Below are 15,644 nucleotides of genomic sequence, written 5' to 3' on the forward strand. Positions count from 1 at the left end.
TTACCCACAGTGCAGCAAACACCAGGGAATAAGAGGGAGGGAGGGAGGAAGGAATGAAGAAAGGAGGGAGAGGAAGGAGGGAGAGGAAGGAAGGAAGGAAGGAAGGAAGGAAGGAAGGGAAGGAAGGGAAGGAAGGGAAGGAAGGGAAGGAAGGGAAGGAAGGGAAGGAAGGGAAGGAAGGAAGGAAGGGAGGGAGGATCAGGTGATATGTCCTTTTTAACTTGAGCAAAATGGTAGCTGCACAGTGAAGTTACTCATCAAATGGGCCCAGTTTGACCACAGAACAAACTGACTGTCACTAGCATGTTGGGCCTGCACTTCGGTCAATGCCCTAGAGGCAAGTCTGAGCCTGCTTACATGTTGGTCCTGCAGTTTAGTTATTGCCTTAGAGGCCAGTCCGACCTTGCTTGCATGTTGTGTCTGTGCTTCGGTGATTTCCCTATAGGCCAGTCCGAGCCTGCTTGCATGTTGGGCCTGAACTTCAGTCATTGCTGTATAGGCCAGTCCGAGTGTGAGGGATCCAACCATCCGCACGGGAAGAGTGCGCTTGCTTGGGCTTTTTTATTTAAAGAATTAATGATTCGAGAACAACCTCCGAAAAAATATGTGGGGCCAGTCCCGCACATATTTTCCACGCTCACCGCACAGCAGCACAATAGTCTTGTACTCTGGGGGGGACAGCTTACCAGTGTAGCTGACACCTGACAGCCATGGGTACATCAAAAGCCTTTGTCCATTAAGCAGCCTGATTAAAATGTCAAGGCCCGATGGATTTACATCTCCATTGTCAAACCTTGCTCGTGGCGGCGAATACTGAAGAATGTTAATTAGCAGGCCTCAGGAAAGGTCTGGGTGCAGGAAGTGACAATGGAGACCAACCGCCAACACCACCTTGTAATGTAATGTGTCAACTTGGTACTAATAGCCCTCCTTGGTATGAAAGGGCAGTTAATGTCCTGTCTGGAACCACTCCTTTCAGAGCAGGAAAGTATGTGAATTGTAGGAGACAAACAAATTGTTGGAGCCTGCAACACCCTACTTCAAATGAGGCCCATGTTGTGATCAAGCGCTGCGTAGGGTTCAGATAATTAGGGAAACACTTTGATGTACAGCAGACAGGAAGATGGGTGAGACTTAGAAGTATATGTTTTCATCCTTCCCTTGTCTGTTGCCAGGCACTCTGGTTCTCACCTGAAGCATCACTGAAGACTGTTGGTGGCGACCCAGGATTGTCTCACTTAAGTTTGGCTTGGCCTACACCAATCCCTGGGCCTTGTTTGGCTTTAAAAGAGAGCTGAGCCTCGTCACTGATCAGATCATCTGAAGACTTCACATGGATTAACAAGAAGGACTCATTTGGACCTGAGATGAAGGTACAGTCTACCTTACATCTTCCGCCAGTGAAGGAAGGCCAGGGGTTCTAAGAGGGAAGCAAGATCCCTCCCCTAAACATCTCCCACTTCACTCAACCCTAATTCTCTCACTTGAAGCCCAAATCCAGGCCCCCTCTTTGCACCCCAAACCCTTACTTCTAATCCCCTGGGTGCGTCTCCCATGTCCAATGCCCCATGGCTTCCCAGCTGGGCTCACTACGTGGAAACCCCAGTCATACATGCAAAGTAGACATGAGTCTAGTGCACTGAAATAAATAGTTCAAGGAACTTCCTTCCTCTTTTTGCGCACCTGCTTTTGTCAAAATAGGTTTAGCCGCTGCTTATTTTCTCTTTCTAGATTTGAACATGACCCAGTAAGACCGACGTTGTGATATTCCATGCAAGCCATTTTATTGAGAACACACCCATGCATAAATGCCAGGGCCTTAAGAAAAAAGACCTGATAGGCATTAAACACGTGCTTGATTCAATGAAGGGCACGTTTTGAAACCCTCAAAACTACCATCCTACAATAGTTCAAGAGGGACGCCCTTGCCCCCCCCACCTCCCTTAAATAGTGAATGCAGTACTCATTGAGACATCTTCCAAAGCACCATTTAGACATGTTTGTCTTGGAAGCAAGACAACGCAACAACATCAGTTTGAATCCTGGTCCTCCGCTTAGAGACGGTCTCCGTTGTTATGAGCATAATAAATTACGAGTTCATTATTTTGTTTTAATTAATTATTCTGCCCTCATCTCAAAAATGCTATGATAGACCCAGATGACCTTGCGGACTACCCACCTCTCACGATCCTCCTACTCATCATCAATGAGAAGGCAGTTGTCAACCAACTCCATGATTGGATTGACCAACAATCCCTGTCCTGCTGTAGATGAGCAGCTGTATACATCTGCTGGAGATACTGCTCTACTACCTTCCGTTATTGGAGACATGAGACCGTGCCGTGTTTGACACCAGCCATTGTGCCAATACCGCAAGTGCTTTGAAGAAGATACCCATTAAGAGAACCTTATCAAATGTACCCCCGAAGTGACGACAACCTGCAGGAGGAACTCCCAGAAGGATTATGAGAAAGAGTTGAGCATGTGAACGAATGACGTCAAAAGAAAGTGTGCACGACGTCCTGAGATATTGACTGAAGATAACTTATAAATCCTGAAGAAATTAATGACGAAGTATAGAATCGAGTGAACTCTCAAATTTAAAAGAAAGAGGTTACACGTGCACAAAGTGCTGCAGAAAACAACCGTTCAATAAATGTACAGACGCTGAAACGCAAGGTAGGTTAAGTCATCATAGAAGCTGGCTATGAGTAGTGAATAGAATGCAGGTGAAACCGTTGTTGTATAGAAACTGGACATTGGTATCATGAATCAAGTAAGCCAGAAACCATGAAGGAAAAGTGGCAAACTGTTGCAGCAAGAATAATAGGCTCTTGGAGATGCATGGCGAGGCTGCCTGGCCTGAAGTCAAGATCCTAACAAATTGAGGTCAGCTATCTACTCTGAGGAAGAACACGTGTGCAGAGGATGAATATTCTCACGTTAAGGTGCAAGAAAGAACACAAAGGATGCCAGGTTTTAATTCATTTAGAGCATTTAAAAGCTGCAAAACGGACCAGATCATGGTCTCCTATTACTTGAGCCAAGGATGGAAATAGAGTTTGAACATGAAGTTCCAGACATGATAGTGAGTGCTCTCACTCCTGTGCATTCTCAAAGACAAGGATACTCTGCAAGGCCAATTGTTTGGTGGGGTAGTTTCATGCTTTATCTCATTGCACCTGGGTCTGGGCTTACGTGCTGCTAAATTAACTGAATGTTCCAGACATAGCACAAGCATGCCAATCAATTGTATTATTCCATATAACAAAGGACCTTATAGTTTGAAAACTATTGAGAAACTGTGTTTCTTATATTTCTGAAATGACATGTTTTTAGAGGTAGGCATAAATTGTCCACCTGATAACAGGCAGACAATAACAATCCTAGCTCCTATAGAAGTGTATACTTAGATTTTTCCCTTAACCAATCCAGACCCTTGATAGGTTTTTCACTATTGCCACATAGTATGACATCACTCTTATGCATTATTTAGTATAAGGACCATATTTTGTGTGGAGATCATTGAGAGACTGACCGGGCGTCCGTTGATGTCCGTTGTAACCTCCCTGTTTGAGACACTTGTTAATATAACAGAACTTGCCATATTCTTGAGTCTGTCCGGTTAGTTGGACTCAGAATAATTCTGGTGTAATCCCATCCATTACCATATGCACGTTCCTAAGGGCCATAAGCTCATTGTGATTTCCAATCCGAGTTTAGACCCAAGTGTATCATTGAAACAGCCACCTTCCAGGTCATCGACGACACTCTTCAGCTCACGGACTCACACCTCCTGGTCCTCCGAGACCGCTCTGCCACCTTCGACATGATTGTTCACTTCACACGAAGTAGCCTAGAATCGGCTTCTCAGGAACCATTCCCAACTTGTCTGCATCTTTCCTCTCGGACAGGCACTGAGCCGTCCAAATGGGAAACTTTAGGTCAGACCGCTGCCCGGACAGCTGCGGAGTTCACAAGGCTCAATACTCTCCCCAGCGATCTTTCATCTTTGCATGGAGCTGTTGTTACCACTTTCCAATGTCCCCCAGCATCCCACTCCACCAGTACATGCCTGAAACCCAGTTTATCCAAAAAGTAAGCGGTACCCAGAACAACTCTTGCCTCAGGAATTGCCTCCCCTCCTTCCAAACCCAGATGAAAAGCACATCCCTGAAGTTTAATCTCACAAGGTCAGAGTGTGCTCTGCTTAGCCACACATTGCAAGCAGAAAACATTTCAATAATGGCTAAGTGGGATTCACCATGGTGGCTTAACACCACGCATGGCCACAACTGCCAAATCATTCAGATTGAATAGGGACTGCACTTTCTCCTTCCGATATCATACCAGCTAACCCTTCTCCAGACAACAATAGCCTTCTCTAGAGTTGAGGACTTGAGAATCACAGACCAGCCCCTGGTAATCTAACACATGGATCTGGGTACACCCCCGCTCTTTACCAGCGTAGCGGCGATGCACCTGACACTGTATAGGGCCGCCCAACTTGCAGGAGCATGACTCACATACAACATGGCATGCAACAGAATATATTACATCTTGCATATTATGGGCGTTTCCTGCATTTGATCAATTTCCTTCCTTCTCCTGCTACTCCTACCAACACCTCTCTGGCTTCTACACCACCTTCCTCTTCTGCCATCTCTCTGGCACCCTCCTCACCCTCTCCACCTACTCTGCCATCTCTATATTCCTACTCTGCCCAATCTCTGGCCCCTCTAACACCTCTGCAGAGCGTACCTCATGCCTGTACCCCTCCACGGAAGTCTTTCAAATGTTGAAACCTGCTCCATGTCACAACTCTTGCTCTGCTGTCAAACACTCCTCTGACATCTGCCGACTCATCAAAGAACTTGATCTGGATGTCCTCACTCTCACTGAGACATGGTTCACGGCCAGCTCTGTCACGAGTTTTTACACTCTCTTCCCTGATGGCTAAAATATCCTTTCCGAACCCGGAACTAACCGTCCAAGAGGTGGAGTAGCTCTGATCTTCCCGCAGTGGACACCTGCTTCTGTCATTCCTAGACAGGCCTGCTACTCCTTTGAATGCCCGGTCTGCTGGCTCTCTATCTCTGCTGGCCTCTCTCTTACTGTGGGCACCATTTACAGGCCACTTGGTCAGGTCACCCTCTTACACTCTGAGTAGGCCGACCGCTCCCCCTTTCTTCTTGCCTCTACCTCTCAACTCCTCCTCTTCAGAGACCTCAGTATCCATCTGGATGCTTCTAACCACTCCACCAGGCTCTTTCGCAATCTCTGCAACTCTCTCTTTCTATTTTACAATCTGGCCTGACACATTCTACTGGGCACACCCTGGATGTTCTCATCTCTTGAGACAGTCCCCTCTCTAACCCTCTCACCACTTCTCTCTCTTGGAGTGACCACTTTCTTCTCTGCTGCCACCTGACGCCCTCTGTCTCCCAGTTGAAGCCAACCCCAGCACTGCCGCCCACCTTCTCGGTCATCCGGCCCTTGAAGCGTGTGTCAGTGGAGGCTTTTGCCACTACTTTCTCTCCTCCTCCTTCGTCTGCGGCTGACTCACACTCTGACACAGCCTTCTCTAACCTGCATCTCTCTATCTCTAACACTCTTGATGTCCTTGCCCCTGAAATGAGGATCCATTTGAAGCCCACCTCCAAGTGCAACTCTTAGTATGACTCTGACCTCGCCACCCTTAAATGCAAGTGTAGGGTGACTGCGAGGAAGTGGAGAGCATCAAGCGCATCCTCTGAGAAACTGGCCCGCTGCCTGCTCCAAAGGCAATACAAACTCTCTGTTCTCTCCAGGAAGAGAGCCTACCTTGAAGCCTGTGTCTCCAGGACCGCTAACAGCACTGCCCAACTCCTCATAATCTGCAAGAAGCTGACCAATCCTGATGCATTCTCCACCTCTCCTGTTCCCTCCCAGGCCCTGATGTGTCTAGACTAGTCCGATCTATGAAAGTGTTATCTAAGCAGGTGCTCCTCTAGAATCATCAAGGACCACATTGACACCCTCACTCCAGCCTTGGCCAATTTGTGAAATCACTCTTTTGCCACTGGAACTTTCCCCTCCCCCTAAAATACTCCCTTATACGGCCACTTCTAAAGAAGCCCTCAGCCGCTCCTTCCTCTGCCGCTAACTATCGCCCGATCTCCATCACTCCTTTCCTGGGCACACTTCTGGAAAAGCCGGCCATCTCCCACCTTACTCTCCATGTGCCTGAGGCACGGAAACTGCTCTCCTGATCACCTAGGAAAACCTGCTCTCTAATCTCGACTCTGGCCTTCCTTCTGTCCTCATCATCCTTGATCTTTCCTCTGCTTACAACACGGTCAACCTCGCCATCCTGATCAATCGTCTCTGTGACAACCTGGGCATCAGAGGTCAGGCCCTAGCCTGGTTAACCGCTATCGTCTCTGATCGAGCCTGCCTGGGTCCTTTCTCTCCACGACCTCTCTCTCTACATGTGGTGTACACAGGGCTCTAACCTCTCGCCCTCGATCTTCAACCTTTACTTGGCACCTCTGGCCCACCTCATCTCTACCATCTCTCCTGACTTTCGGTGTTATGCGGATGACACTCAATTTTCCTGCAGGGCCCCTCACCCTCCTCTCCTCTGGCTCATTCCTGACTGTCTATCTGCGATTAAGGATTGGTGCAACTCCAATGATTTCTGCCTAAATGCCAGTAAAACGGAGATCCTTCTCATTGGGACTCCCTGCTTCCAGTTTCCCTCTTTCACTCTGGCCGCTCTCCTTGGGCCCTCTACCTGCACGTTCCTGCAAGAAAAAAAAAACCTTGGTGTCATCTTTGACTCCACCCTCTCCTTCTCTCCTCCCATCACAGACCTCTCTAGAGGTTCTACTAACAGCTGCACCTCTTCAGAGGTATTCTTCCTTTTCTGACTTTCCCCCAGAAGCTCACTTTTTCCTGAGCCCTGGTTCTCTCTAAGCCGGACCACAGCAACAGCCTCTTTCTAAATCTGCCTGCCTCTACTGTTCGCCCTCTGCACCAAATCCAGAACAAGACTGCATGACTTGTCCTTGGCCTCAAGCCCAGGGACTGTATCTCTCCAGCCCTGAGATCTCTCCACTGGCTCCCAGTGGCTGCAAGGAGCAAGTTCAAGACTCTCTGCATTGTTCACAAGGCATTCTGGGGCCGGGGACTACACTACATCCAACTCTCCCTTCCTAAGCACCTTCCTTCTCGAGCCCTCTGCTCATCCACCTCCAACTCTCTCAGGGTCAGAGTCTTCTCCAGGCAGAGAGTTGGGGGCAGCTCTCTCACCTCATCCGGTGCCTCCTTCTGGAACAGCCTCTCTGTCCCTCTCAAACTTGAAGCAACTCAAGACCTTCCTTTTTCACTTCTGCTTTCTCTCTCTCCCCTGCTGATGTACTTGTCTGCTGCACTAACTGGTTAGCTGGCAACCCTCTAACCTTAATGGGCACCAGGCTCCTTCACGACCCGTAGCCCCATGCACTGCCTCCAGGTCTACCGCGCACTTAGGGATTGTATCTGCAACCCTACAGTCCCCTGCCTCCTTGCACTTACTTAGATCTTGCCCCCCCAGCGGCACTTACTTAGAGCTTGCCCCCCCAGCGGCACTTGCTTAGAGCTTGCCTCCCCAGCGGTACTTGCTTGAGCTTTGCCTAGTTCTCTATTCTCCCGCCTTCCTCTGGCACTTCTCCTCTCCGTTGACCCTGTACTTGCGCGATCAGAATGACGCAAGTCCTAGTAAGATTGTTGTTTTGTCCTCCCTTTGTCTCCCCTTCCTTTTCTTGTTGCACCTAGAAACACTTGTGTACAGGCGCGGTATAAATGACCTATATCATATATCATATCATGTCATACCATAGCTTAACATGGTATTGCATAACAAGACAGCATGTACCATAACAAAATGCACAATCAATAACATATCATTACATAATGTCTATTAGTACTCTGGGGGCGGGGGGGCGGCCTCCCAGCCAATGAGGAGGCTCAGAACGTGGCCATTACCAGACGGTAATCCCGCCGCCCTGAGCCTTCTCAGGGCTGGTGGCCGCCATCTCAGGTAAGTCTTTCCCTCCTAACCCCCATTCACCCCTCCCCCCTCCAAAGAATCCCCCCCCCCCCCCCCCTCCGCCTTCCCATCCCCACTTAAGTTATTTTCTTTCCATTTCGGGAGCGGTCACACAGGGAAACACTTCTGTCCACAGCACCTCCGCTCCCGATCTGCGACAGGCCGTCATGGAAAGGAAGAAGGGACTACGTAGTCCCTTCTCTCCTTTCCATGGCGGCCATTTGTTTTAACTGCTCCTAAACTTGATGAGGGTTTCTTGGGCTGCAACGCAAGCTCGTTCTTCGGTATTGGGCAAGGAAGATGTTTGCGCCCATCCTTACATCCTTGGTGAATGCAGGACTAACCTAAAACTTAACAGAACATATCACATGTACCATACTGTGCCAGTTAACAACATAAAACATGGCATGTAACATATTATAAGCCAGAACATATGGCATTCGATAGCATGTATCGTCACATAATGACATATAACGTGGCATTCCTGACCTCTGAACTACAGACACACAAGAATGGTAGAGGGCTGGTAGGTCCTCATCCGGGGAGCACACGTGAACCAGCGCCAGCGGCGTATGGACACACGGGGCACTATATACCACACTGGGCGCTCTCCACACAACATAGACGGGACTTGCCCCTGATGCCATCATTGGCTTTAACCCCACATCACTCAAGCACTTAGCAGGCAGCGCACTGACCTCGCACGCTTTCCTCCCACACCGAGACCATCGCTACATCCCTTGAAGAACTTAGCCCCACCCGTGGGATCCTACTCTACTCCGCCCCACCCCCTATTCACATGATATGTACCGGAAGGGAGGGGGTCTGAAACAGACGCTAATCGCACCTCACTCCAGGCGAGGGCTTGGCACTCTACATCGGGTTGGCAGAGCCCTCATTGCCGGGGTCCGCCCATCTCAATATATACATAGATATATATATATATATATCGTCACTGGCACCCACAAGTTAAAACCTCGTGGGATACTGATTATTTTAAAAACAACATTCTTTCCATGAAGGATGCTCGCATGTAATCCTTTATTCAACAGGGGTCATTTTACCCAAACCAAGAAACAAGTCCCTTTTCTTTCCATGACCAGCCAGCCTGATGAGGAAACCAGTGGTGAGGGTAGGACAGAGAAGTGAAAAGACTTTTTTGGGGGAAATGGGCCAACCTGGTGAGGGCAAAGGTTACCAGAAAGCATTGGGCACAATGGCAGAGAAACACTCTGGCAGCTGTCTAGGCTCGGACCATGGTTGCTGGGCTACCAGACAACGCCCTCGCAGGGAGCATGCTGATTGGAGGAGATGGCTAGCTTATCCCCTGGGTCAATACGTCATCATATGACCATAAGTGGCGCTCCAGGCCTGCGCTCCACCCCCTACACTTCTGGTGATTCTCGTGTCAGCAGATTCCTCCGTACCTTGTATGTGTCGGCAGTATAATATCCGGTGACCTCCCACCCTACCACTGAACACGTGCAGGTCTTGCCTAACTTCCTCCTTCCACATCTCACATCTTCTCAGCTCTGGCACTTTTCTGCCCTCAAACCCAGCGCTGCCTCACCTCATGAGGGCCTGCATGACATGCCTATGGATCTACAACTGGATGGCCTTCAGCCCCACACTGTCTGAACCCTACAGCCGTCCTTGTCTGGCGTTACCCTACACTCATGCCCTTCCTCACGCTGCTGTGCCAACGGTAACGGAAGGTGTGGTCGTGGAAAGAATTGGTCGAATCCGATTTTATCACATTATTCGAAAGGATTTTTGCCACAAATATATCTGGGGGGTTGGTTTAAGTGAATAACGTATGTGGGGGGGGGGTTATGGAGGGAGAGGACTGCGGGGGTCTCCCCCGGCATATATATCCGGCAATGTGAAAAACAACAAAAAATGTCGATTTCATCGTTTTCCACCAAAGTAATTCGACCAGCTTTCATGGAACCGTGCCAACACTTCAGTAATTGTCACTCTCTCCTAGCCCTTCCTCTAAATGTCACTTTAAATAACCATGGCCACGTGAACTGAGTGTGAAACGGCTTGCACGGATCAATAATGAGCAGAGGTAGGAGCGGTTCTTCTGCGAATCGCTCTGAGGGGGTTTGTGCAAGGGTGATGACGGGCTGTTGCGGCCGTAAACCGTTTAAGGGAGGGATTACATGACTTGATCACCACTGATGTTGGGAGCTGTTGGGATCCAAACCTCGGTGATGGTCCATCCTTGCAGGGTTACAGCATCTGAACTGGGATCCGTCATATGTTTGCAACATCTAACCTTGCGGATGCTTCCAGAAGGAGGGGCAGCATTGCTAACATCATGGTTTAAGACCATGCTCCAATCGCAGCTACATAGTATGTCACGTTGCATGATCGATATGAACTGAAAACTTATATCCTGATGTTAAAATCGGCAGAAAATTGGTGGAACAAAAATCTGAATACTTTATAGCCAACTACAAAGAGAATTTTGTAGAATCAATTTTCTAGGGCCCACAGAATCCATGTGTGGAAACAGTATTGGCTTAGTCTGTCCATTAAAATATCAGAAAGGCTCTATTTCTCGTTTAGACAGAAAGGTTAATGGTCACGTGATTGTGGACTAGACTCCTGGCTGTTACTATATCAGCCCTATTTAACATGTCTCTGCTACAAGACACGTACATTGATGTTTGATAAGGCTAGTATTATGCTTTGGGTATTCATTTACGGGCCTCATTCTAGGTCCAGCAAAAAAGTCCCAGTATCCATGGATACCTGCACTTTACCGGACCGGCTGACTACGGGCCTGCAGGTGAGGCACCTGGGTTACCTCCAGGTAAAAGCTTGCCGCTGACGGTAATCACGGCAAATCTTCTCTATGAGACTCCATGAATGGGGATTCACACCGTCACCCTGGCGCCCGTAAACCGGGTTCCCGGCAAGAGTAACAACTTTTACCAGCATCGTGGCGGCTCTACCGCAGGGCATCCGACATAGCTAATATTGTTTTTGATGCAAATAAAAACGTACATGAAGAACTATATTTTGAACTGACTTGGAAAAAGGAAGGTATATTTTGTTTTCCTTGCTGCATTCGCCTGTTTTCATCCTTACCCTCAATTAATGCAACACGATCTCATCATAATGATGTCAGCGCCTTGGACTAGGGACGCCCACATTGTTTCGAGATTTTGTAAATATTGTTAGTTATTCTTGCTGCTGATAAGAAAGAAAATAGAAATGGATCAAACATGTTTGCAAGTTCTCATCACGCGTGCGTTATACACACAATATTGTACTAATTAGACTCGAATGTAACATACAATGAACATGTCCTGGTTACCTGTGTGTCTGTCCTTCAGCACATGCATAGACTTGACCCGTAAAACAACCAAGGTGTCTGTTAAACGTCATCGATATATAAAAGCCATTGTCTCTGTGCCATTAATCCTGATAATAGCTATTTGGTAACCATGACAGCACGTGGTCTATGTAATTACACACTTTCTATTAGAAAGACTATGCACTGGATAGCGGGTGCGCCGAGGGATGGAGTCATGAATAACTACTTTAAGTCAATCCTGGTGAAAAATACAAAAATATGGTATATATTCGAATTAATGAACGTAGACTATGCATACTTGTTCTATGGCTAGAAGATTGAAATGGTCTGGGCGTAAAGGGTTAATCCTTTCTCCTTTTCTCTCATTTTCCACAGGATTATCCACCTATCCCAGTGGTGCAGGATTGGAACCGTGCCAGCTCCCTCTGAGTGCATCCTCTTGGCTCTGTAACCCCTGGATGGTCTTTGATTCTCCATTGACGATTGGTTACTCTTCGTTGACACGACAGTTCCTGGATCCAACACTCCCTGTTGCCACCCACCCATTCCACTGGTGCAGGATTGGAACTGTGCCAGCTCCCCCTGAGTGCATCCTCTTGGCTCCGTACCCCCTGGACAGTCTTTGGTTATCCATTTGCGATTGGTTACAGTTCGTTGATGCGGCAGTCCCTGGATCCACCTCTCCCATTTGCCAGCTTCTGCACACGCCTCTTGCCCACATCACCTCTTCTGCTCGTGCTCACAAATCCCACCTTCTGCCTTCTCCCACCTGCCCCGTAACCCATCTCCACTTGTGCCAGCATCCAATCCAGTTGCCCACACCTCACAACCCCTCCAGCTCCCACCACCTCCCCCATCTCACTGTACTGTCACCAGCATCACCTCATCTCACTGATTCCCTCTGCACAGGCCTTGAGCCACTCCCTCTCTCTACTTCTTTGGGTTAGTGCAAGCAGTCTTTCCACCCTTAAGGCCCCTTGGTCAAGCAGTCTTTCCACCCTTAACGTCCCTGGGTCAAGCAGTCTTTCCACCCTTAAGGTCCCTTGGTCAAGCAGTCTTTTCACCCTTAAGGTCCCTTGGTCAAGCAGTCTTTCCACCCTTAAGGTCCCTTGGTCAAGCAGTCTTTCCACCCTTAAGGTCCCTGGGTCCTCCTTCTTGCATTTTCTTACCCATTCGTCCACTAACTTTTCCAGGAGACGGACACATCAGGAAGAGCAGCATGAGGGAGCTGGCTGCTTGTAGGCAACCCTGACCTCTTTTTTCCCCTCCCCCGCAACCCTGAGGCGCCTTTGTGATTGGGCACAACAGTCTTTCTGCCCTGGACAATGCGACTCTTACTGCAGCCGAGCACCCCCTCGCCCTCTCTGTGCCAGGTGCCCATCTGGGTCACCCGATGGAACCTTCACCTTGCCTTGTGGATACTGACTCTTGCCTCCAGGATAGTATGTTCGGACAGCCAGGCCTACTCACAGACGGTGAACACTCACTACGGGAAGCTGCGGGGCACGCGGGTGCCGCTGCCCAGCGAAATGTTAGGGCCAGTGGACCAGTACCTAGGGGTGCCCTACGCAGCCCCGCCCACAGGAGAGAAGCGGTTCCTGCCCCCCGAGCCCCCTTCCTCTTGGTCTGGCATAAGGAATGCCACCCACTTCTCACCGGTTTGCCCTCAGAACATTCACAACGCCGTGCCAGAGATCATGATGCCCGTCTGGTTCACCTCCAACCTGGACATCATCGCCACCTACATCCAGGACCAGAACGAGGACTGCTTGTACCTGAATGTCTACGTGCCCACTGAGGATGGTGAGTCCCCGATGGGGTGTCAGCCGCAAGACGCGATGCGACGCTGCCCTTGGCCCCCACAGGCAACTGGGGGCCAAGCCATGGCCGCCTCTGGTTCTGTTTGACTCCCTCGCCCTTGTCACGTCCTACAGTTCCCCTCATCTTGCTGTTGTGTCTCACGCATGGGTGTCTCGTGTTGGCTGCATGTCTCTTAACGCTTTGGTCTTTTATTTTGTTCTGTACAGCGGTTCCTCACCCTCTGGTCTCTGCCATTCTCTTTCTATCTCTCTCTGTCTCTCTCACACACCTGTTCTCTCTGCCCTCTCCCTTCCCCACAATCCCTCGGTTCCTCTCCACTCTTCCCCACCCCTGAAACCTTCCCATTGGCGTACAGTCTGCCCCTACTTTGTCTCAGAGGGTCTGGTAGTCAAGCCCTTTACCCCCAGCCCCGCAGGAGGGAGCCACTGAGAGACAGGGCTTAAAGAACGGGATGGGTCTTGTGCTGCTGTCATATTGAGCCTGCCGAGCAGGATACTATTTACCCACCCTGTTCCAGGAAGTGGTTACATAGGAACAGGATTCAATCCCAGCAGGGGCCTCTCCTCTTTCCGAATATGTTCAACCAACAGGTCTCCCAAAGCAACCCACAAAACAAAGGGGGTGCTTTATATGGCTGCCACTAAGACTCATCTTTTCTCATGTCTATGCGTACCCCCTTTCTGCCCAACACAAGAGCCAGCCCAACTATGTGTGACCAGCATGTGCTTTGCAACTGGCGTTCACCCAACCATCCATGCCAACCTCCTATCACACAGAGGAATCTTGAGACCACTGTGTGCCCCTGACCAGCCGGCTCAGCACTGGTGTGCGAGTAAGCCCACTGTTTGCAGGGTATTGGTTGTCAATCCTAAAAACGTGGACATGACACAATAATACACAATATAACATTGCCAATTGCTGTTCGTGTTAGGAGACGCAGCAATAACGAGCTCCCTTTTGACGAGGAGATAACGTGTGCCCACCTAGGTCATGAGCATGCACGCTTGCCAAAGCACCCTCCAGCTAACTATGTCCTGGCTCTTAAGTTTTTTCACATAGCCCCCCCACACCCCCCAATCCCCCCCCACCCCCCGCCCCCGCGAACACTGGCCCAATATGCTTGAACTGCGTGACCAGCGTGCCCACAACAAAGGCCCCCAGTCTCACCCCAAGAAGAAGTTGGCACACCCTTTGGACCTGACCACATTTCTTCTGTTCTGCAGAGAGTTTGAGATATTAATTATTTTTTAAAGACCACTCAGTTCCCATTTGGTTGCTTGTTCAGGGCTCCCCAAGTTACTAAGATTTAACTCCCATGCAGGTTAACTAGGCTTCTGGGTTCCTGGCCCATGGAGTGGACATGGCTTGTGGTAGTGTTGTGGGTTTCTTGTGTTCCTCACTAAGTGGTTCAGGGTAAGGGTTCTTCACCGAGGAAAACTCACAGTCCACAGAAAGGGATAAGGAATGACGACCTTTGAGGGTCTGTTTCTGTCACCTTGGGATGCTGGTGACCAGGTCGAGAAGGCTCTCCTTCTGCGGTTAACCCATTCCTTCCTAGGTGATACGCGCAGTACGGTAGGTCACGCCGCAGGAAGGAGAGCTTCCTGGGACCTTGGGAGCCTACATCACAAGGCCACCATTGAACGGCACTCATGGGGCATCAAGGAGGGGGGTGGCGGGGCAGCAGCCAGGAGGAAGAGGGAAGGGAGCAGGGAGGGGGCAGCCCAGAGTGGACCCCCCCTACCCATTTTGCAGTCTCAAGAGCATGGGAGATGCCACTGCATCCCATGGTCCATCCTTTCCCCACCTCCCCCTGCTCCCGATGCACCAGAGGGCTTGCGGGTGGGCCGGGGGCTGGGTGGGCAGCGTTGTGTTGACTTGCATGCCCCCTCCTCCTACCAGTGGACCCTCCTGTTATTTTGTAGTCTTTTATTCATTTTACAGTAAAACGGATATCCAAGGAGTGCGCCCGAAAGCCCAACAAGAAAATGTGTAGGAAAGGAGGTATGTAAAAACAGAGAGAGGAGCAGAGAGACAGAAAGAGAGCCATGGGGGGAGGGGGCGGAGGTGCACCCGAGCTCTTGTCTACACACAACTCTTCCAGATCCTGCCCCGTTGAGAGATGCCACTGTTTGAGGTCCTCCCACAGTGCAGGCTGTCCATGTGTCTGCCCAGAGGAGGCAGCTCTACACGAGACCTTCTGAGATGGGGGTTACCCTAGCCTGTGGAGTGTGAAGGGTTGGGTTCGGAGACACACTGAGCCTGCCAGCCTTCACAGGGTTTGGACGCTTGGTAGTGCGCAAGGGAGAGACCAGCCTATGCCTTTTAGAACAGCTCTGTTTCGGGGTGCACTATTATCCATGGGCCTTGAAGCGACTGTCCAAGCATGCACTGGGTTGGGACAAAGGTGCCCATGAAAGTCCT

The 15,644-nt window shown here is 49.8% G+C and overlaps 1 protein-coding gene across 4 annotated transcripts in view; it reads left to right on the forward strand.

The window, feature by feature from the left end:
- Positions 1–15,644, forward strand: part of NLGN3 (neuroligin 3) — a 1,023,628-nt gene that overhangs the window by 568,734 nt on the left and 439,250 nt on the right. For 2 of the 4 annotated variants that reach the window (XM_069612391.1, XM_069612392.1), the window contains exons 3-4: positions 11,775–13,202; positions 15,165–15,224. In XM_069612391.1, the coding sequence (XP_069468492.1) occupies positions 12,725–13,202; positions 15,165–15,224 (538 nt within the window). In that variant the 5' untranslated portion in view covers positions 11,775–12,724. The remainder of the gene's footprint in view (positions 1–11,774; positions 13,203–15,164; positions 15,225–15,644) is intronic. The other 2 variants (XM_069612393.1, XM_069612394.1) reach the window with 1 other exon arrangement.

The sequence above is a fragment of the Ambystoma mexicanum genome, chromosome 5p (assembly GCF_040938575.1).
Source record: "Ambystoma mexicanum isolate Mex_15411 chromosome 5p, UKY_AmexF1_1, whole genome shotgun sequence".
NCBI lineage: Eukaryota > Metazoa > Chordata > Amphibia > Caudata > Ambystomatidae > Ambystoma > Ambystoma mexicanum.